The 20,107-nt window shown below is 59.8% G+C and overlaps 2 protein-coding genes across 5 annotated transcripts; one reads left to right on the top strand and one right to left on the bottom strand.

The window, feature by feature from the left end:
• Nucleotides 1–21: 21 nt before the first annotated feature.
• On the bottom strand, nt 22–9,885 carry FBXL15 (F-box and leucine rich repeat protein 15). 4 transcript variants are annotated; one of them, XM_081105352.1, is made up of 5 exons: nt 9,863–9,885; nt 1,981–2,157; nt 1,656–1,809; nt 800–1,305; nt 22–356 (listed from the first exon to the last, which is right to left on the bottom strand). In XM_081105352.1, the coding sequence occupies exons 2-5, from the start codon at nt 2,019–2,021 to the stop codon at nt 167–169; spliced, it is 891 nt and encodes a 296-aa protein (XP_080961478.1). In that variant the 5' UTR covers nt 2,022–2,157; nt 9,863–9,885; the 3' UTR covers nt 22–166. The 4 variants fall into 4 exon arrangements, with proteins under 4 accessions (XP_080961478.1, XP_080961479.1, XP_080961477.1 ...); XM_081105353.1 differs by lacking the exon at nt 9,863–9,885 and adding an exon at nt 4,345–4,606 and having other exon boundaries at nt 1,981–2,105; XM_081105351.1 differs by lacking the exon at nt 9,863–9,885 and adding an exon at nt 4,345–4,595.
• On the top strand, nt 5,036–20,077 carry PSD (pleckstrin and Sec7 domain containing). The gene is made up of 17 exons (XM_081105349.1): nt 5,036–5,155; nt 6,355–7,092; nt 7,364–7,466; nt 7,893–8,247; nt 8,986–9,426; nt 10,678–10,872; nt 11,039–11,119; nt 11,307–11,419; nt 12,055–12,113; nt 12,223–12,312; nt 16,089–16,132; nt 17,544–17,734; nt 17,821–17,891; nt 17,978–18,135; nt 18,308–18,452; nt 18,706–18,849; nt 19,277–20,077. The coding sequence occupies exons 2-17, from the start codon at nt 6,439–6,441 to the stop codon at nt 19,505–19,507; spliced, it is 3,075 nt and encodes a 1,024-aa protein (XP_080961475.1). The 5' UTR covers nt 5,036–5,155; nt 6,355–6,438; the 3' UTR covers nt 19,508–20,077.
• The last annotated feature ends 30 nt before the right edge of the window (nt 20,078–20,107 follow it).

Raw genomic sequence — 20,107 nt, 5'->3', positions numbered from 1 at the left:
ACAGGGCAGCGCCAGGCAGGACCGGGTAAAAAGCTCTTTATTTGAAGCTCCGGGGGGGGGGGGGGTAGGGCATTGGCCTCTCACCAGAGGCCCACACAGTCCAGTTTCCTACAGTTCATAGTCAGGCCCGGACACACAGTCCAGCTGTGCCTCATCAGTGGGTGGGTCAGACCTGCAGGTTGACAAAGGGCGCGAAGCCTGCCATGTCCTGCAGCAGCACCAGGGCCTGATGCAGCGGCGGTTCCACGTCGATGTCCACGCCGCGCTTCCGCAGGCGGCTCAGGCTGGGCTCGGCCACATGGTGGCAGTGCCGCACTCGGAGCGAGCGCAGCGCAGGGCAGTATTCCGCCAAAGTCCTAGGGGAGGTGTGGGGTGAGGCTGAGGGCGCCAAAGAGCTACACCCAGGGTAGGGGAAGCCAGCAAAGCCCCTATGTATCCCACTATCTCGGGGCATACTTTTTGCTTCCATACACAAGGAAGGGGGCCTGGATCGGGGTTATATACTTAATGCCTCCATGAACTGGAGACTTCCTGTCTCTTTAAAGGGTTACTGCTCAACTCCCCTGGTTGAAGAAAAGCCAGAAATCTATGTAGGTGAAAACTGCCAATGTGTAAATACTGGTTCAATAAAGTTTCTCAACTGTGGGCTCTCTGGTCGAGGCAATCCCAGAGGCCTTTCCTGTTCGGAATGGGGGTGCTGTGGTAGAGAAACCCCAGTTCTGCCTTTTGATTACTGCCCATCCCTCCTCCTAGAGGCTAACTGCCCTCCTCCCATCCCACTGATCCCAGGCCCAGGCACCTGACACCGTCGCTTCCAACGCGGAGGCAGCCGGTCAGGTCGAGGTGCTCGAGTTCTGGGCAGTTTCGAGCCAACTCCTGGACGGCAGCGTCCCCCACATTGGCGTTGACCGCCAGAGAAAGGCTTCGGAGCCCTGCGCCGCGCCTCTGCGCCAGGTACACGATGGCCTCATCCTTGAGCTGACGGCAGGCGGTGAGGTCCAGCTCCTCAAGGGCCGGACAGCGGTCGGCGAGACCGCGCAGCGCCAGCCCGTCTACCCAGTCACAATGCGCCAGCGACAGGCGCTGCAGCCGGGGGCAGCCCTCGGCCAGCGCCCCCAGCGTGCGGCGGCTCAATTGCCCGCAGCCGGCCAGCGCCACACTCCGCAGCTGCGGATTCCGCGCCAGCACCGGCACCAGATCCTCGTCCGACAACCATTCGTGACACGGCGCCAGCGCCAGCTCCTGCAGCCTCTCGGCGTCCCGCAGCAGCCAGGCCAACGCGGCCCGCGGGATCTGCGGACCCACCTGCAGGCAGGGAGGCACCTCGACTCTCAGCTGGTGCGGGGGATGGGGCTGGCGCTGCCTATTCGCCCCAGACGAGTTCTCTCCTGGCAGCAGCCTGCCCTCTGGGGCTTGCCACCTGCCCTCCCAGGAGAGACCCCACGCCCCAGGCGCCCTCGGACTTGATACCCGGTACTCGTCCTTTGAGAGTACTTCCCGCAGGTAGCTCTCTTCCAGGGCACCCCTGGAGGGCTAAGGGGGTCTGGAAGGGTAGACAGAGGGACTGGGAACTGGGCTGGAGACAAGGCGAGGGCGGTGCCCAGATGGGGGCGGAGCTCTGTCCCCCCCTCTCCCCACCCCCACCCCCGGCTCACCTGAGCGGCGTCGAAGCGGCGCAGCCCCGCCAGGTGCAGCTGCACTAGGGCCCGAAAGGCGCGGCTGACGCGCTGCAGCCGGAGCAGCTGGCACAGCGGAACCCGGCTCAGGACGTGTGGGAGCAGCACGTCTTCCCAAGGCAGGTCCAGGAGCCTGTGGGTAAAGGGCGTTGGCGGCGGCGTCCCCGGACCGCTGTTACCTGCGAGTCCGTCTCCGTTACGCTCCTGCGCCCTAGCTCCTAAGAGCGGCCCCTAGGCCAGGTCCCGGGTCAACTCCCCTCCCCCAGGTCCTTCTTCACTCTCTCGGCCCTTCGGTGCTCGGTACCTGACGGCTCCCAGCTCTTGCTCCCCTCCGGACGGCTCCATCGGTGGCTCCTTCGGCTGTCTACTGCGCGTGCGCAGTAAGGTCTTTTCGCTTTGGCTTAGGAACAGCTGCCGCGAACCCGCCTCCTTGGGCAGTAGTGACAGACCGATTCAATCGAGTGCCGTCTCACTGAGGATCCTATCGGAAAGCGTTCGAGACAGATACCGAAACGGAGGGCGGAACAGACCGGTGCTGTAACATTAGATCTCGCCTTCTCCGCTATAGGGCTCGAGACCCGAGTCTGAAGAACGTGATGCTGCTGCAGAGACTGGCTTCTTTTATTGCCTTGGGCCAGTGGATGATTTTGAGTGAAGTGGTGATGGGAGGAGCAAGCAAGGCCAAACGCAGAAGGGGCAGAGCCGGAATTCCAAAGTTCCGGGCTTACCCTCTGCCCTCTGGTTGCTTTTAGGGACTTTGAAAAATGGGAAGAAACTATCTAGGTCTTAATGCCTGGCATGTAGTAGGTGCTCGATAATTGTTAAATGAATTGAATGAGTGAAGCTACATTTTTCTTCATCAAGCAAATTTGCCCAAAACTCCCATTCCTGGTTGATTGTGAAGTACGGAGCTATCCAACCCCTTCCACTCCTGGACGAGTTGGAACGGGCTTACACCTTGGGGGAACAGATGCAGGGCGCATTAAGAAGGACTACATCTCTGCCCTAACTGGTTTGGCTCAGTGGATAGAGCGTCAGCCTGCGGACTGAAAGGGTCCCAGGTTCGATTCCGGTCAAGGGCATGTACCTTGGTTGTGGGCACATCCCCAGTAGGGAGTGTGCAGGAGGCAGCTGATTGATGTTTCTCTCTCATCGATGTTTCTAACTCTCTATTTCTCTCCCTTCCTCTCTGTAAAAAAAAAACAACAACCAATAAAATATATTAAAAAAGAAAAAAAGAAGGACTACATCTCGCCCAGCCAGCGTGGCTCAATGGTTGAGCATGGACCTATGAATCAAGAGGTCAGGGTGCGATTCCTGGTCAGGGCTTGATCCCCAGTGTAGGGTGTGCAGGAGACAGCTGATCAATGATTCGCTCTCATCATGTTTCTATCTCTCTTTCCCTCTCCCTTCCTCTCTGAAACAAATAAAATGAAATGAAATGAAATGAAATAAAATAAAGAACTACATCTCCAGCCTGGGTCCCTTTCCTTCCCTAGGAGGTTTTTTTAAAAAAAATATATTTTATTGATTTTTTACAGAGAGGAAGGGAGAGAGATAGAGAGTCAGAAACATCGATGAGAGAGAAACATCGATCAGCCGCCTCTTGCACACCCCCCACTGGGGATGTGCCCGCAACCCAGGCACATGCCCCCGACCGGAATCGAACCCGGGATCCTTCAGTCCACAGGCCGACGCTCTATCCACTGAGCCAAACCGGTTTCGGCCCCTAGGAGGTTTAAAGTCCTGAGAAGCGTGCTCAGCTCAGCCGCCAGGAGTAGTGCTTCTCCGTTGGGGGTTTCGTTGTGGGTCTGGGTCTGGTTCTGGTTCTGGGTCTGGGCTACCGTAGCGCAGTGACACCCTTGAGCTCTGGCCTCAGACTCTAAGCTGCCCTCTCAGGGCGTCCCAGGTCCTAGTTCCAGGGTCCGTACCGGGGAACCCCTGGAGCAATGCCTTCCCCATCACCCATTGGTGGTGAGGGTGTGAAGGACTCCGAGAGCTACTGGTGTCGCTGAAAGCTGTCCCCCAGCTGGGTGACCCTCCCATCCACGATCTCATCAGGGCTCCCGGCACCTCTGCAAAGTGGGCAGGTCTGTGCTGTCACTCCATTTTAAACATGAAACCAAGGCCCTGGGGAGGAAGCAAGCGCCTTGTCCAGAGTGGAGCGAAGCGGAATAAAGAACTAAAGCACCCTGGGGTTCCCAGAATTCTTTCCACATGCCTTCATCTCCCAATGCAGTGAGAAGAGGGAAGCCAGCAGAGGGGAAGGATCAAAGAGGGTCAACTTGGGAGAGGACTGACTCCTTCCTCAGCCGGCTTGGGGAGGATATAGCTGGAAGGATCCACCTCTGCTAAAATAGAGCCATGTGGGCGCGCACCTCCCCCGGCCGCGCGCCGCCACCTCCTCCCCGCTTTGTTAGCGCCTCTGCGCCTGCGCAGTGCGACAAACCTGGCGCTGTCCCCTTCAGCACCACGCGCAGCCGGCGCCGCCCCTCCCCGCGGTGAGCCCCGTGCGTCCCGCCTCGCACGTTCTCGCGCCCCCGACCACCCAAACAGACCCCTTCTTCTTTGCGAGGTCACCATCGGCCTGCCCGGGATTTCTCTGTGAGAGCGGTTGCCATAGGAACTCTAGCGGCGCTTACTTAAAAATAGATGGGCCCCCTTTTACCTTGGCCAAGGGCACCAGCGTTGCCTGCACCCCACTACCTGCAGTCCCGGCGTCATCCCTTCCAACCTCTGATCTTTAAATGGGCGCCGAGCTCAGGCATCAAGGAAGTGCCTCCTGAAGTCTGACTGATGGACCTCCTACTGCATCCTGGGCGCGCGGTCAGGGTTGCGTCTCCTGGGCCTGAGACCCCGAACCCCGGAGGGTTCGAGGCGGTGCACCCCAAGTCTCTCTTCCATAAATTGATGGTCTCCGGGATTTAGGGGGCGGGTCCGCTCTCTTCACGCAAACCGTTCGCATGGCGCGGCCGGGAGCTCGTGGGGGCGGGAGCGCGTGTGGCATGTAACAGGTCAGGTGGCCACCTCCTAGGGACACGAGTGAGGTCTGGAGCGGGGCACGCGTGTGAAGCTGGGTCCTGCGTGTGGCTCAGGGGGCAGTGGCGAGAGGAACGTGGACACAATCGGGGTGGGGCACGTGAGGGTGGAGGAAAATAAACGGGTTCCATACATCCTCCCCTCGTCAGGGGCGGGTCTCGGGTTGGCGGGAGAGTCCAGCCGAGACCTAACGTGTGTGTGTTGGGGGGGGGGGGGGGCGGGGAGCGCAGCCTCCAGGGCTCAGGGCCCTGGGAGAGGGCGGGGGTTGGGAGGGGGTGAGATTAGCTCTGCCGGAGCCACGCAGGGAGGAGGAGGGACTGAGAGGCAGAGGCGGGCGGGCCTGGAGAAAGCGGGAGCCAGCGGGAGCCGCGCTGCTTTCACAGCCGAGCTGGGCCCGGCCTCTGCTCTCCCTCCTCGGCCCCAGCTCCAAGCCGGCGGCGGTGAGTACTGAGTCCGGGTGGCACTGGGGAGATGCGGGGCCTCAAGTGAGTTTCAGGAGCCTGAGTAGCAGGGTTGCTGCTCCTGACCCCGGCCCCTACCCTGCATTGCCACAAGAGGCCCCTTCACCCCCGAGGTGCCTCCTGGCTGGACAAAATCCGTCACCCCCGGGGGGAGAAGGGTCTGGTGCAGTCTCCCCCGCCGGGGACCAGTGACGGGTGGGGGTTGGGAGAGAGGGTGTGTGTCCCTGCTTAAGCATGGGTGTGAGTGTGCACCTGTATTTGTGTGTAATTGTGACCAGTGGGTCTCTGTATCTGATATGCCTATGTATCTGTGAGCATTAGAGAATGAGGGTCCCTCTGTGTGTATCTGGGTATCTCTTTGTGTGTAAAACAAGCATGTGCCTTCCCATGAGACACATAGTTGTTATGACTGTGAGGCTGTGTGAAGGTGTGTCTCTGAGCAATGTGTATGTGTGCCTGTCTGCGTGTAGCCTCTGAATGTGTTTAACTGTATATGACATTTTGGTCCTTACGTATGTGTGTGTGCATGAGTGTGTGTACCTATATTAAGAACAAAAATGTCCCTTTCCCATCCATCATGTATGTATTAAGGGTAGCGGCTTCTGTTCAGGCCTTTTTCTTCCCCTTCACCCTATGCCTTTCAGCTCCTTGTGGTCCCTCTATAATCCCCCTTCTCCAATTCCCTTTTCCTCTCTTTCCAGGGGGCCTGAATTGGGGCCTCCATAAGAGGAGCTAACTGTGGCTGCATGATAGTGCTGGCTGGCTGACACTCCTAGCCCAGAGGGTGGGGGCACCAGTCTTCCCCTCCCCCCACACCCGTAGTACCTACAAAATGCCACAGAGACTCCAGGCTCACTCAACTTCCTTGCTTCCAACATAGCTTCCTTCCTCCACCGCTCCCCCCCCCCCCCCCAGGTGATGCTCAGGGTCCCCAGGCAGAAGGAGAGAACCCAGGGTCCTTTTGGAGGGAACAATCTTTTCTCCTCAGGCCTCCACGGAAGTAGCCCAAGCAGGAGGCCTGAGTACCCCCAGGGGAGGGGTCAATGATGCCATAGTCCCAGGGTGGGCTAGGCCCCTGGTGCTCAGTGGCCCCAGCCAGCTTTCCCCTCCCTGTCTCTGCTCTCTTGTCCATCCAACTCCCTGGCAGTTCACCCCCTGCTCCCCTTCCTCTCTTGCAGGCCCGTCAGAAGAGCATGCTGCCCCCTCACTCCCCGCCTGGCCTCGCCATCCCTGCCCCCCCAGCCTGACCCCCGGGCCCCAGCATGGCCCAGGGTGCCATGCGCTTCTGCTCTGAAGGTGACTGTGCCATCTCCCCGCCACGATGCCCACGCCGCTGGCTCCCCGAAGGCCCTGTGCCTCAGAGTCCCCCAGCCAGCATGTATGGCAGCACGGGCTCCCTGCTACGGCGGGTGGCAGGTCCAGGTCCCCGAGGCCGGGAACTGGGACGTGTGACAGCACCCTCGACACCCCTGCGTGGCCCCCCTTCACCCCGTGTTGCTCCCTCACCCTGGGCACCCTCTTCACCCACTGGGCAGCCTCCACCAGGGGCCCGGAGTTCCGTAGTCATATTCCGCTTTGTGGAGAAGGCCAGTGTGAGGCCACTGAATGGGCTACCTGCTCCCGGAGGCTTGAGTCGGAGCTGGGACCTGGGTGGGGTCGCTCCTCCCAGGCCCACTCCAGCTCTTGGGCCTGGCTCCAACCGCAAGCTGCGGCTGGAGGCCTCCACTTCAGACCCACTCCCAGCGGGAGGAGGTTCGGCTCGGCCTGGCAGCCAGGGCCTTTTACACGGGCCGCCAGCCCCACCTCCGGTCGGGGCAGATGGCCTTTACTCCTCTCTCCCCAATGGGCTGGGGGGACCCTCTGAGCACCTGGCCACACTATTCCGAGGACCTGCTGGCACTGGACTCCTGAACCAGGTATGCGACCTCCCTTGGGCTCCCTGGAACCCCAGAGTCCTATGGAAGGGGCAAGACTGGACTCCTTGGCCGTTTTGGCCCCGTGGGCTACTCATTGAATCCTTCACTCCTATTCTAAATCTCTTTCTTGCCCTCTGGGCTTGTCCCTCTGTCTCTGCACCTCCATCTCTGTCTCTGAGTGTTTTTCTTTGTGTTTCTATCCCATTTTCTTTTGTCTTTGCATGTCTGGCTTTATCTCTGGGTGTCTTCTACCTCTCCCTCCTTGGCTTAGGGAGACACCTGGTCCTCACCCCGGGAAGTCTCCTCTCATGCCCAGAGAATCGCTCGAGCCAAATGGGAATTCTTCTATGGCTCCTTGGCACCCCCCAGCTCAGGTAAGGCTGGGACTGGAGCAAGGGGAATAGGGCAGGTCCTTCTCAGCAGCGAGGTGTAGTAGGGGGTCCTTCTTTAAACCTCCCCCAGCCTTTCTTGTGTCAGCTAATGCTTCCTCAGGCCTGGGGCCTGTCTTCCCACAGGTGCTAGGATGGAGGGGTTGGGGATGGTGGCTGGGTTGGGCACCTGCAGGAAGCTGGGTAGTGGAAGGAGGGGATGGCAGGATACCAAGGATCAGTCCTTGGAGTAGAAAATGAACTCTACTGGTACCAGGAACAAGCTGAGTTTGTAGCAGGAGGAATGGTGGTGAGATAGTCAAAGAACCGCCTGCCAACATGAGGCAGTGGGGATGACTTCCTTCCTAGAACAGTCAGGGCAGGAAGCTGACCTGGATAACCTCCTGACCCGGATGCCTGTGCACACTGCAGGTGCTAAGCCCCCAGAGCAGGCCCCCCCATCTCCACCTGGGGTGGGCTCAGGGCAGGGCTCTGGGGTGGCTGTGGGGCGAGCGGCCAAATACTCCGAGACCGACCTGGACACGGTGCCCCTGAGGTGCTACCGAGAGACCAACATCGATGAAGTGCTGGCTGAGCGGGAGGAGGCTGATTCAGCCATCGAGAGTCAGCCCAGCTCTGAGGGCCTGCCTGGCACCGTCCGCCCACCTGCCCCACGTCCGGGCCCATGCCTTGGCCTTCATGCCAGCCTGAGCAGTGGCGATGAGGATGAGGCAGGTGGGGAAGAGGAGGTGGACGATGAGGTGTTTGAGGCCTCGGAGGGGGCACGGTGAGTGGGGGAGAGGGAGAGGACAGTGGCTGCTCCTTCCCACTGGTCTAGAGGCAGAGCTGGGGTCAATGGGACTGGAATAGAGATGAGGGTGGGGTTGGGAGAGTCAGGACCAAGCTGGTGGTGCCAACAGCATGGTGTGGCAGGAGACTCTGGACAGAGGCCTGAGGCCTGGTAGAATACTGGAATGGGGGGGGGGGGACATCTGCAAGAACCCAGCAGGACAGGGGGTAGCCAGGATAGAGGAGGAAAGGCTTTCTGGTGAAGAAAGGGTTGAGAGAGAGGCCAGAGGCCAGAATTAAGCCTGGGGTGTGGGAGCATCAATCCATACCCTGGATCTTGGTGGGAGAATGGGGAGTGTGGAGGTTTCTTCTTCATCTCACACCCCACTGCAGCCTGGAGCCTCAGCTCCTTCTCCTAAGATGTTGCCAGAAATAGAAATGGGATGGCAGGAGGGGAGAGGATCAGGGAGAAGGAGGAGAAAGGGAGATTAGCACGGAGGGAGAGAGGAAGGGGATTGGTTGCTGGGGATGGATAGGGATGGTGTGCCCCAAGGCACTAAATAGCTTGAAGAACCTGTGGTGGGGAGCCCCTATCCAGATGGCTTTTTAAGGGGTTTGGGGGACTGTGAAAAGCAGGTGATAAGCCCCTTTGTAGAGTCAGTATGAAAGTTCAATGAAATGCTCCCTGAGAGTTGTCCTCTGGGCCCCTGATCGGAGATTTTCTCCGCCCCTGCAGGCCAGGCACCCAGACGCCTCACCTGGGGCCTCTCAAGTCGCCTGTGCCCTTCCTACCTGGGACCAGCCCCTCGGCTGATGGGCCTGACTCTTTCAGTTGTGTGTTCGAAGCCATCTTGGAGTCACACCGGGCCAAGGGCACCTCCTACACCAGCCTTGCCTCCCTGGAGGCCCTGGCCTCACCTGGCCCAACCCAGAGCCCCTTCTTCACCTTTGAGCTGCCTCCCCAACCCCCCATCCCCCGGCCTGATCCCCCTGTTCCCGCCCCACTTGCCCCTCTTGAACCGGATTCTGGTACCAGCTCTGCTGCTGATGGGCCTTGGACACAGAGAGGGGAGGAAGAAGAGGCAGAGGCTGCAGCCAAGCAAGCCCCAGGGAAGGAGCCCCCTAGTCCCTGCCGCTCGGAGGACAGCTTTGGGCTGGGGGTGGCACCCCTGGGAAGGTGAGTGATTCCTTTGGTCTCTCAGATTCAAGGCCCCTGGGGCTCTAGGAACAGCTCAAAGGGACAGAGCCTGAGTGCGAAGAGGTAGTTGACATTCCTGACCCCTGAGGGGCCTGGTTAGGGAATGCAGATGCCCTGTTTCCCACTTGGAGGACTTTCCACTGACTGTGAGGGGGAGCCCCTTAGAGCCCCCCCCCCCGCCCCCCTCCCCCCGCACTTGGTCTCAGATCCAGTGACTTGAGAAACCGAGATTCAGAATTGAAGGATGTCCTCTCCAGGAGGGCCCCTCCCTCCCCAGACAGAACCGGCCACCTGCCTAGAATTCTTGTGACCTAACACCCATCCAGCCTGGAGGCTTCTTCCAAAGATGCAGCCACCAGCCTCCCCCATCGCTTCCCTCCCAAGCCACCTCCCCCTCCAATCAGGAGTCTCTCACCCTTATCCAGGAAGTCCATTCATCAGTCTAACCTTTCTGCTCTCTCCTCTGCCAGCTACCCTCTCAGTCATGGAAGCCATGGCAACAGGAGGGGGTGGCCAGAGATACAGGGTTGCCTAGCAACCAGGAGTTTCCGGCCTCTGTCTCTGGGTGACAGGTGGCTTTGCAAGTAGAGCAGCTGGGGTGGGGAGGGAAGGAAAGGAGGAGACAGGAGATGAGGGGGAGCACTTTGACCGGCAGTCCCCTTTACCCCAGAACCTGCTTCTTTGTGAGTAGAAGCGAAGGACCAAGGAGGAGGCTCCTCTCCCTAACGGGTGGGAGGAGGAAAGATATAGGAGTGGGAAGCTGTCCCTGTTGCCCTCAAATTTTTGACCATCTACTGTTCTTCCCTGACAGCCTGTGTTGACCCTTGTCCATATCCTTAGAGATATAAGACTAGGTCCGAGCAGGACCAGAGTGGCGATGGGGAATCTATGTGCAACAGCAAACTTAGGGAGCTTTGTGGGAGAATGGGGAGTGTGGGGCTTTCCTCTCCGTCTCACACCCCACTGCAGCTTAGAGCCTCATCTTCTCCTTCCTTGGGGAAGCAGCCAGAATTCCCACAGCAGCAAAGTGGATGTGGGTTAGACTTGAGGCAGGACTTCCACAGAGAGGAGGTGATGAAGGAGGGAGCCTGAACAATCCCCTCTGGAGAAAAGAACATGTCTTCCCCATGTCCCAGTCTCCCCTCTGTCATCCGGCTCTGGAGGCAGAGGAAGGGTCTGGATGGCCCCTGAGAAGCTGCCCTGTCTCTGAGCTGCGTTCTGCCCCGGCAGCGAACCACCCTTGAGCCAGCTGGTATCTGACTCAGACTCCGAGCTGGACAGCACAGAACGGCTGGCCCTGGGAAGCACGGACACCTTGTCCAACGGGCAGAAAGCAGACCTGGAGGCCGCGCAGCGCCTCGCTAAGAGGCTGTACCGCCTGGACGGCTTCAGGAAGGCTGATGTGGCCCGGCACCTGGGCAAGAAGTAAAACCACTGGGCTGGGAATGAGCGGGGGAAGGAGGGACGCATCCTGTGGGCAGCACCTCCACACCCCCTCTACCTAATGCCCCCAGGTTTCTCAGTAACCCCCCCATTTGGCCTCTTGACACTTCCCCTTGAGACTCTCCCTGTCTCTCTACCCTGCCCACAGCAATGACTTCAGTAAGCTCGTGGCTGGAGAGTACCTCAAGTTCTTTGTCTTCACGGGCATGACTCTGGACCAAGCTCTCAGGTGGGTGGTGAGCCCTCTGAGTGCAGCCCCAGCTCTCCAGGCCTGGTGTGCAGGGCCTTAGCTCTGCCTCCTCTGAGCCCCCGCACCTCCCCTAAGCTGCCCTGACATCACCCTTCCCAAGAGCCAGGGCTACCTGGTAAGGGGACCTTGGGTGGGGGTGACGTGCTCCTTCTTCCCTCCTCTCCAGGGTGTTTCTGAAGGAGCTGGCCTTAATGGGTGAGACCCAGGAACGGGAGCGCGTGCTGGCCCACTTCTCCCAGAGATACTTCCAGTGCAACCCTGGCGCTCTGTCCTCAGAGGGTGAGGAGGCCAGGGCCAGGGCTTTCCTGGCTGGTCACTGAGGCAGATGGGCACTGTGTGTGTGCCTAGGTGCATGGGTATGTGTGCCGGAATGAATGAATGCACAGGCTTGCAGGCATGGGGGCATACCTGTGTGCAGACAATGCTGACCTGGCTACATGGATGTGGAACTGTGCATGTGGGCAGGCATATTGTTAGGGTCTAGTGTGTGTTGTGAAGAGGCAGGTGACAGGTGTGTTTGCATACCATTGTCCACATATATGTGCCAAACAGTGCTTGGCTTGAGTGCGGATTCTGTTTGGCCGCACTGGTCCGCATAACTGTGTGAGGCACACGTGTGTGTGTTTCGTGCAGAGACACAGGCATGTGGGTGTTAGGGGGCACGCAGTGGACAGCCCCCAGCACCTGAGAGAGCTAGGGAGGGTGGCCTGAGAAAAGGGTGAGGTCCCTTCTAAGGGATCTGCTGGAAAAGAGAAATCTTTGCTGAGGTCTGGCTCACTAATGGGCTTCAGGACTTACAAAAGTGTGGTTGTGGGCCAAAGGGGTCCCGGAAGGGGGCAGGGGATGAGCTGGAAGTCTGAGTAAGACAGCGGTGGGAAGAGTCCCAGGGAGGCTGAATGTCAACTCTGCCCTAGACGGTGCGCACACGCTGACCTGCGCCCTCATGCTACTGAACACCGATCTCCATGGCCACGTGAGTGGGGTATGGCGGGAAGGAGCCGGAAAACAGACCCTGTCCAAGACCTCAAGGCCTGGAAGGCCAAGGGCCGCCCGGGTTCACAGGCCTCTGTTCCCCGCCTTAGAACATCGGGAAGCGCATGACCTGCGGAGACTTCATCGGGAACTTGGAGGGCCTCAACGAAGGCGGCGACTTCCCCAGGGAGCTGCTCAAGGTGGGGGGCGGGGCGGGGCAGGGGACAGGCAGCTGGAGAGGCGGGACAGGGACCTGTGGGCGGGTGTCCGAGACTGGCCAGGTGAGGGGCCCTGCCTCCCGAGCCTCGCCTCGCCGCACTCGGCCTGGGTACCGCCCCGCCCCCCCCCCCCCCCAACCTCACAGACCGGCTCTCCGGAACATGCGCACTGGCCGTGCGGTCCGGCTGCGCACTGCGGGAGGAGGGGAGGTGGCTCTGAAAACCGCGTGATCTGGCGGCGCTGGGCCCTGCATTTGTCTTCATTAGGGCCCCTCCTCCGGTGTTCCCGAGGATGCCAGGGGTCCCTGCGTGGGGTGGGGGCACACCGGCACATCGCTTCCGCCGCCGCCGCACTCCCCCGCCCCAGGGCTTATAGTCACAAAGGTCATCCCGCTACCGCGGCACAGGAGACGCCCGGGGTGGCGGGGCCTGAGAGGGACAAAGGCTTTTCCAAGTCCTGGCAGAACGTTAGCGCCAAACTGGAGCCAGATCCCTACGGTGCCTCTGGCTCCTGGTGGGCGGGCCTGAGCCCAGGCCCCTTGCGGGGTCTGTGACCCTGGGGCTGGGAGGATGGGAGGAAGAGGGGCATCCGGCCCGTGGGCTCCCCCCACCCCCGATGGGTGGTTTCATCCAGGGAGGCCTGGACTTACTTGAAACCCCCAAGGTTGGCAAAGGGGTCCCTGGGCCACCACATAAATGTGAGTGCACAGGGGTGTCCTCGGGGCTCGTCTGTGAGCTTGAGTTGCGCTGGATTTCCGAATTTGGGGATGTATCTGAGTGGGGGTGACCATTGGGAGTTGGGGGGATGCTTGACTTGAGTTGTATATGTATGACCTAGTAGTGGTCGGCAAACTCATTAGTCAACAGAGCCAAATATCAACAGTACAACAATGGAAATGTCTTTTGAGAGCCAAATTTTTTTAACTTAAACTACATAGGTAGGTACATTGTTATTAACTTAATTAGGGTACTCCTAAGGCTTAGGAAGAGCCACACTCAAGGGGCCAAAGAGCCGCATGTGGCTCGCGAGCCGCAGTTTGCCGACCACGGAATTGAAGCAATGGGGTTTGTCTGATTTGGGTATGTTTGTGCGTTAGGGCTTAGGGTGTGTGTCTGAGGTGGGGGGGGGGGTGCCGTTTGTTGTTTACGTGGTTGGGATGTAGATCTCTGCACTGGCTGTCTGATCTATAACGTGTCGGTGAGTAGAGGGTGTATGTTTTCACGTTAATGACTGTACATTTCGAGGTGTGCATCTGAATTTGCAGTGTCCGTGAGTTGGGGTGCATGTGGCTGGTTGAGGTGTATGTCTGTAGCCGGGGAGTGTGTACCTGAGTTGGGGTCCACACGCGGGCGTTGGAGGGTGCTGCGAGTCGTTGAGTTGGATGAGGCCAGAGCGGTTCCACGGCTGCCTCTCTCCTGCGCCGCCGTCTCGCCTCGCCTCGCCTCGCGGCCGAACTGTCTCGGTAAAAAGGGCCGCCAGGCGGCGCTCCGACCTCTCTCCTCACCACCACTCCCCCCATTCCACCTCCCAACCCCCCAAACCCCCAAACCCCCAAACCCTGACTTGCTTTGGAGGGAGTTCTAGACCCACAGGGCCCGCCCACCTTCACAGCTCCTGGCCTAGGGGCTCCCGACGCCCCCCACCCCCGTCGCCCCAGAGCTGCCCGCCCCCACGCAGGTGGGGCTCCCTGGCCTCCCTCGGCCCCTCCCCCGTCGCGCCGCTGGGCCCCCCCTCGGTCAGACGCCTCCCTTTGGCTCCGTCCCCGCCCCAGCCCTCGCCCTCCCCTCCCAGTCGGCGCCCCCCTCCCGCTTACGGAGCCGCGGAGCCGACATAGCCGCTGCCGCGCCGTCCTGCGTCGGTCGGAGCCCGGCTGTCGGGGGGAAGCCGTCCGCGGGCGTCCGGGCCGAGGGCGGGCGGGCATGGCCGGGGGCCGCGGGGCGCCGGCGGGGCCAGGATGATCGGCGTCAACAGCATCCACAGCAGCGCCGGGCGGCTGCGCTCGCGCTCGCTGTGCTCCGTGCGCTACGGGCGCACCCACCGCGGCGCAGAGACGCTGTGCTACGGGTGGCCGCAGCGCTCGCGCAGCCTCAAGCCCGTGCTCTACACCGACCTGGTGGTCAGCCGCCTGCAGAGCCGCAAGAAGAAGAAGGCGGTGAGGGCGTTGGGGCTGCGGCCCACGCCAGGCCCGGGGGCGACTTGGGGGGCGACTTAGGCGGCTGCGGGGGTGGCTGGAGGGAGGCGGCACCCGAGGCAGAAGGCGCAGAGGAGGGCACCGGTGGGGCTGAGGCGGGGAGCCCAGCAGGGACAGAGCCCACGGGTCGCCGGGGGTGGGCATGGACTGCAGAGGGAAGAGCACAGACCCTCTGATCAAGCTGGGCACCTCAAACTAAAGGGCCTTTCGGTCTTCTGGATGGGAGCGTGACTTGGGGCTCACGGAGGGGGGTTAGGACTTTGGAAGGGAGATGTGGTTGGGGCCAAAAAGGGCAGGAGATGAACTGGAAGGCTGGGGACAAGGATTGCGGGTTGGATGTCGGTGGCCACTTCAGCCTCCTGGCCAGAGTTGGAGAGTGAAGGCTTAGAGTCCAAGCTATGCTGGGTGTGTGCTGGGAAGCTGTGTGCGCATAAGCCTGGTCGCGCTGTGTTTGGGGTGTACTCAGCGCTGGACAGGGTGTGCTCATGGGGGCTGTTTTGCATGGCTGTGGGCAGTGAGAGTCAGAGGCCTTGGTGTGTTGGGGGTAGGCTGTGTCCCAGCACAGAGAAGGTGCCTACGTCACCACTGCACCCAGCTCACATGCAAACAGCATCACACCACACACTTAGCCTGACATACATGCTGGGGACACACCTACTCACAGACAGGCTGTGGGAAGCACCCCCACAGTGGGAGGCCCTAGTGTGGACCCATGTTGCAGGCCACTCCCAGGAAGAGGGGTCTCCTATGCTACTCCTCCAGCCCGTTCTCTCCTTTGACCACCACAAGGTCCCACAGGTGCCCCAGGCCCACTGTACTGAAGGAAAGTGGCTGGTTGAGAAATCCACGGGGAGTTTGGCGTGTGCAGGGTTTGGAAGCTGAAACTGCTGCCTTTTCAACTAATGTTCACTCCTAGGAACATGAGGTGTGGGAGTTGGCCGGGGGCTAGACCGCCCTGGCATTTGGCCTGTGGAGGGGGCAGTCTGGGCTGGGATGCTTCCAGCTTGTCCTGGGGCTGGGAGCCATCGTATGTTCTCATTGGCCGAGGAAGGAAGTGACAGTGAGTTCCCATTCTGGGGACTCAGTTTCCCCATGTGCTCTGTGTGGTTTTAGGCTGTAAAACAGGCCCAAAGCATGGCCATTTGGGAAAAGGAGAACTTCTTGAAATACTGTTTTCCATTCCCTCCAGAGCTGTTTCTCCCACCAAGGATCTGAGCAGGATGGCCTCTTAACAATAACAAAGAGATTAGCAGTTGCCATTAATTGTGCATCAATCACATATGAGGATACCCTGTGCTAATGGCTTTCCCTTCATTAAACACGTGGTACTGTGTTCTTCCCCATGGATACTTGCTTAAAGCAATGCTGCTGACGTGGCAAAGCTGGGCCCGGGTCCTAGTACTCCGTTCCAGAGCCCGTGTTCTTGGTCATTACCTACTGCCCTCTCCCTCAATTCTGTCTTCTCCCCCATAGGGGAGGGAGGGCTCTGGCTCTGGCATTGGGGTACCTGATGCACCTTCCTCCAGGATTGACACACACTGCCCTGATTTGTTTTTCCCTCCCCAGGCTTTATACAGCTCCATCAAGAATGAAAAATTGCAGTGGGCCATGTGAGTCCTGGGGCTGTGTGGTGGGGTAGAGATGTGGGTGTGGGGAAGGGTCTGCCTGGAGAGGTGGAGAGAGCTGAGGTGGGCCCTGTGAGTCTTGGGGCTGTGGGGCAGGGGAGGTGGGTGAGGCCATGAGAGGCAGGAAATTCGCCTCACTTCCTTCTTTGGAGATGCTTGTCTGGACTTGGAGTTCTGTGTCTTGTCTCTAGCTGGGTTGTTATGACAAGCTGGGTTGGGGTAAGTGGCCATTGTCAGCTGGCCTAGGAGGAGGGTTGCAGAAGGGGAGGTCCCTTGGCAATCCTAGTGGGAAAACAGAAGTCTCTGGAGGTAGGGCCCTGGGCCAATAGCATGAGAGACCCCTCTTGGGTCCTAGGGAGCCCTAAGTGTCACAGAACAAGGGCCCCCATTGTCTACTGTTATAGTCCCAGTGGAAACAGAGAGTCAGAAGCAGTCTTGGAGACTTCCTGAAGAGTCCATCTGAGAGAGAAGGCCCCGTTTTAGCCTTGGGCCCCCCAGTCTGAGGGTAGAGCCCTCATCTAAACAGTCAACAGATCACGTATTTTCTAGTATCTGCTAAGAGTCCAGCCACTGCTCAGTTAGATGGGAGTTCCCAGCAGGTGGGAGAGAAGACCTCAGGAGGCAGAGCTTAGGACTGGGGTACAGGGAAAGCTTCTTGGAGGATTGGGACTTGAGGGGCAAGACTTGAAAGGGGAAACATTTGTTTGGGAAGAGAAAAAGGGAAGTTGACATTTGGGCGGCAAATATGTGATGTCTGAAGTGAGTATGGGGTGGGGAGACTAAAGGGACAGGCCTGATTGGAGTGTGGAAGGAGAGTGTGGTAGGGTTGTATTATAGGCTCCATGTGGGAGGCAATAGGGAGCTTGCAGGTTGAGCTCCGAGTGACGGACAGAATCACTTGTCAGATGATACCTGACAGAGCCTGCAGATAGGGATGTAGCAGGGGACCACTAGGAAGCAGCTACTTCTGACACCATTTTGCCAACAAGCTGTGAGCTGGTGGTGGGTGTGGTTGAGACAGCTGAGTCAGACATATGTCTGTCCTGGTAGAGAAGGCTGTGTGTGTGTGTGTGCGCGCGCGCGCGCAGAAATGGGGAATATGGGGTTGGCTACATGTGAGGGGAGGAAGGAACAGACATGGCCTTACCCTGGGGGCTGTAATCTGAGGAGCCATTCTGCCTCTTGGAGCCCTGATCTGAGTGGGGAGACCTGGTTTGAGGTGGGAACTATGATTCCAGGGGCCTCAGGTTGAGGGGAGCCACACCCTTTGAGAGCAGTTCCCCAGCCCTTATGTCTACAAACACTAGAGGGGCTTTCCTGGGTGAGCAGAGGCCAGGATTGAAAGGGGAGGGTGTGGCTTCATAGCCAGCCCTCTCTGAGGTGATCACACCTGCAGAGACGAGGAGGAGCTGAGACGCTCTCTGTCTGAGTTGGCCGACCCCAACCCCAAGGTCATCAAGAGGGTCAGCGGGGGCAGTGGCAGCGGCTCCAGCCCTTTCCTGGACCTGACTCCCGAGCCTGGGGCCGCGGTCTACAAGCACGGGGCCCTGGTGCGAAAGGTGCACGCAGACCCTGACTGCAGGAAGAGTACGTGGCCTGGTGCGAGGGTCTGGGGGAATGGAAGGGAGCGGGCCTGTCCCAGTCCTCCCGTGACCTGTTTCCCTTCCCCCCAGCACCTCGGGGCAAACGGGGCTGGAAGAGCTTCCATGGGATCCTCAAGGGCATGATCCTCTACCTGCAGAAGGTTCGGGGCCAGCCCAAGGGGTGGGGGCTGAGCTGGCTCTGGGGAATGTGGCTGGGCTGGGCCAGGACAAGATGGGCATCCTGCAGGAGGAGTACCAGCCTGGGAAGGCCCTATCGGAGGCAGAGCTTAAGAATGCCATCAGCATCCACCACGCATTGGCCACGCGCGCCAAGGACTACAGCAAGAGGCCCCACGTCTTCTACCTGCGCACAGCTGACTGGCGGGTCTTCCTCTTCCAGGCTTCGTGAGTGCCTTCCTCCTGCCCATCCCAGACCGCTTCTCTCCATTCCCAGCTTGTTTCCCTCCCTTGTTCCTGGATGGATTCTTTCCTCCGCGGGCCACATCCTGAGCCAGGACTAGCCCTCCTGAATAGGAATCCTGGGCTCAGGTCCCAAGTAGCTGTGCTATCTCCTCAGGAGCCTGGAGCAGATGCAGTCCTGGATCACTCGCATCAATGTGGTGGCCGCCATGTTCTCTGCACCCCCCTTCCCAGCTGCTGTTAGTTCCCAGAAGAAGTTCAGCCGTCCTCTGCTGCCCAGCGCTGCCACCCGCCTCTCCCAGGTACTCCCAGCTCTGTCCCCCTGGCCAATGGGATGGCGTAGGGCAGGCTCAGGCCAACTGCAGTCGAGGCTGCTGGCTATGACTAGGACACTGGTCATGGGGTGGTGGGGGCGAATGGGCTGAAACCTAGCTGCCCCTCTACTTGCCATGCTGTGAATCCAGACATAGTAGTTTGTTCATCCTAAGAAAGGGGCACCTTTTAAATAAACTTGCACAAAGGCACTGTGTGTGCTAGAGTTCCCTCTGCCTCTAGGAGGAGCAAGTGCGGACCCATGAGGCCAAGCTGAAGGCCATGGCAAGTGAGTTGCAGGAGCACCAGGCTGCCCTACTGGGCAAGAAGGCCCGGGGTAAGGAGGCTGAGGAGCAGCGGCAGAAGGAGGCCTACCTGGAGTTTGAGGTGAGCCTCCCGGCCCTGGGCACCTGTGTCCCAATACAGGGTCAGACTAGTGGTTAAGGGCATGGACTCCTAAGTGGGACCAGGTCTTGCTTATTAATCCCTCTCAGCTTTAGATTCCTCTTCTGTGGGACAGGGAGACTGTTCTGTACTCACTAGGGTAACGAGTGAGATGTCTGTCAAGTGCTGTTTTCCCAACTCTGGTGAAGGCTCAAGAAACATTGGCTCTTACAATTGGCAATCTTGAGAGCCCACAGAGGGCCACCAACCTACTGGGGATCATGTCACATCCTTGGGGGTTCAGAGTGGGCAAGAACCTGCCATCTCCTAACCTTCTTAGGTATCCCTCCTTGGTCCAGACGGGGTAGAGATGGGGTGGGATGGGCAGAGGGTGGAGAGTTGGCTCACAGCCTCTGCCCCTCTGCCTCAGAAATCCCGCTACGGCACATACGCAGCGCTGCTTCGGGTCAAGCTGAAGGCGGGCAGTGAAGAGCTGGACGTGGTAGAGGCAGCACTGGCCCAAGCTGGCAGCACAGAGGATGGAGTCCTCCCACCTCACGCCAGTCCCTCCCTGCAGCCCAGTGTCTCCAGCCAGCCCCGGGCTCAATGGCATGGCTCAGAGCCTCGGGCAGGGGCAGGCAGTGGGCGTAGGAAGCCCTGAGTTGGGGGTGAGAGTGGGGGGGGGGGTGCCCCCTGGGCACCTGCATGACATGGCCCTGCCTGAGCCCGGGCCGGCCTCGGGCGAACCCCGAGGGCCCCTCGGCCCAGGGCCCTACCGCGCCGGACGCGGTGTCCGGGGCAGCGCAGGGCTAGGGCATGGGCCTCAGGAGCCCAGGCTTAGAGCCCCTCTGAGACCCCCCCATTTTGTGATAATGTTTTGCACTTTTTCGTACTGGGGGCTAGGGCGGGAGGGGCCAGGGCCCTGGACTTTTGATGCTTTTTTTTGAGGGGGGGGAGGCCTGCAAAGGTTCTGCTTTCTGCTGAGACCACCCCTGACACCAGCAACCCTCCTCCACCCTGGGGCCTGGCTCAGACAGAGGCCAGGAGTTGGGGACGAGCTGGTTTTCCTTCCTTCCTGAGGGCTCATCTTCTCTCTTCCCAGAGGTGGAGGAAGGGTGTCCATGCCAGGCCCCTCTGCACAGGCTGGGGACAGCATGGCCTTGCTTTCCCTCCCTCAGGGGGCCCTGCCCTTTATACGCCTCCACCCCCATTAAAACTGCTCTGGACGTGCTGGCCGGGCCTCCTTTTCTCTCCAGTGCCC

Source organism: Myotis nattereri (assembly GCF_964212035.1).
Source record: "Myotis nattereri genome assembly, chromosome: 13".
Lineage (NCBI taxonomy): Eukaryota > Metazoa > Chordata > Mammalia > Chiroptera > Vespertilionidae > Myotis > Myotis nattereri.
This window is presented reverse-complemented; position numbering and strand designations above follow the sequence as displayed.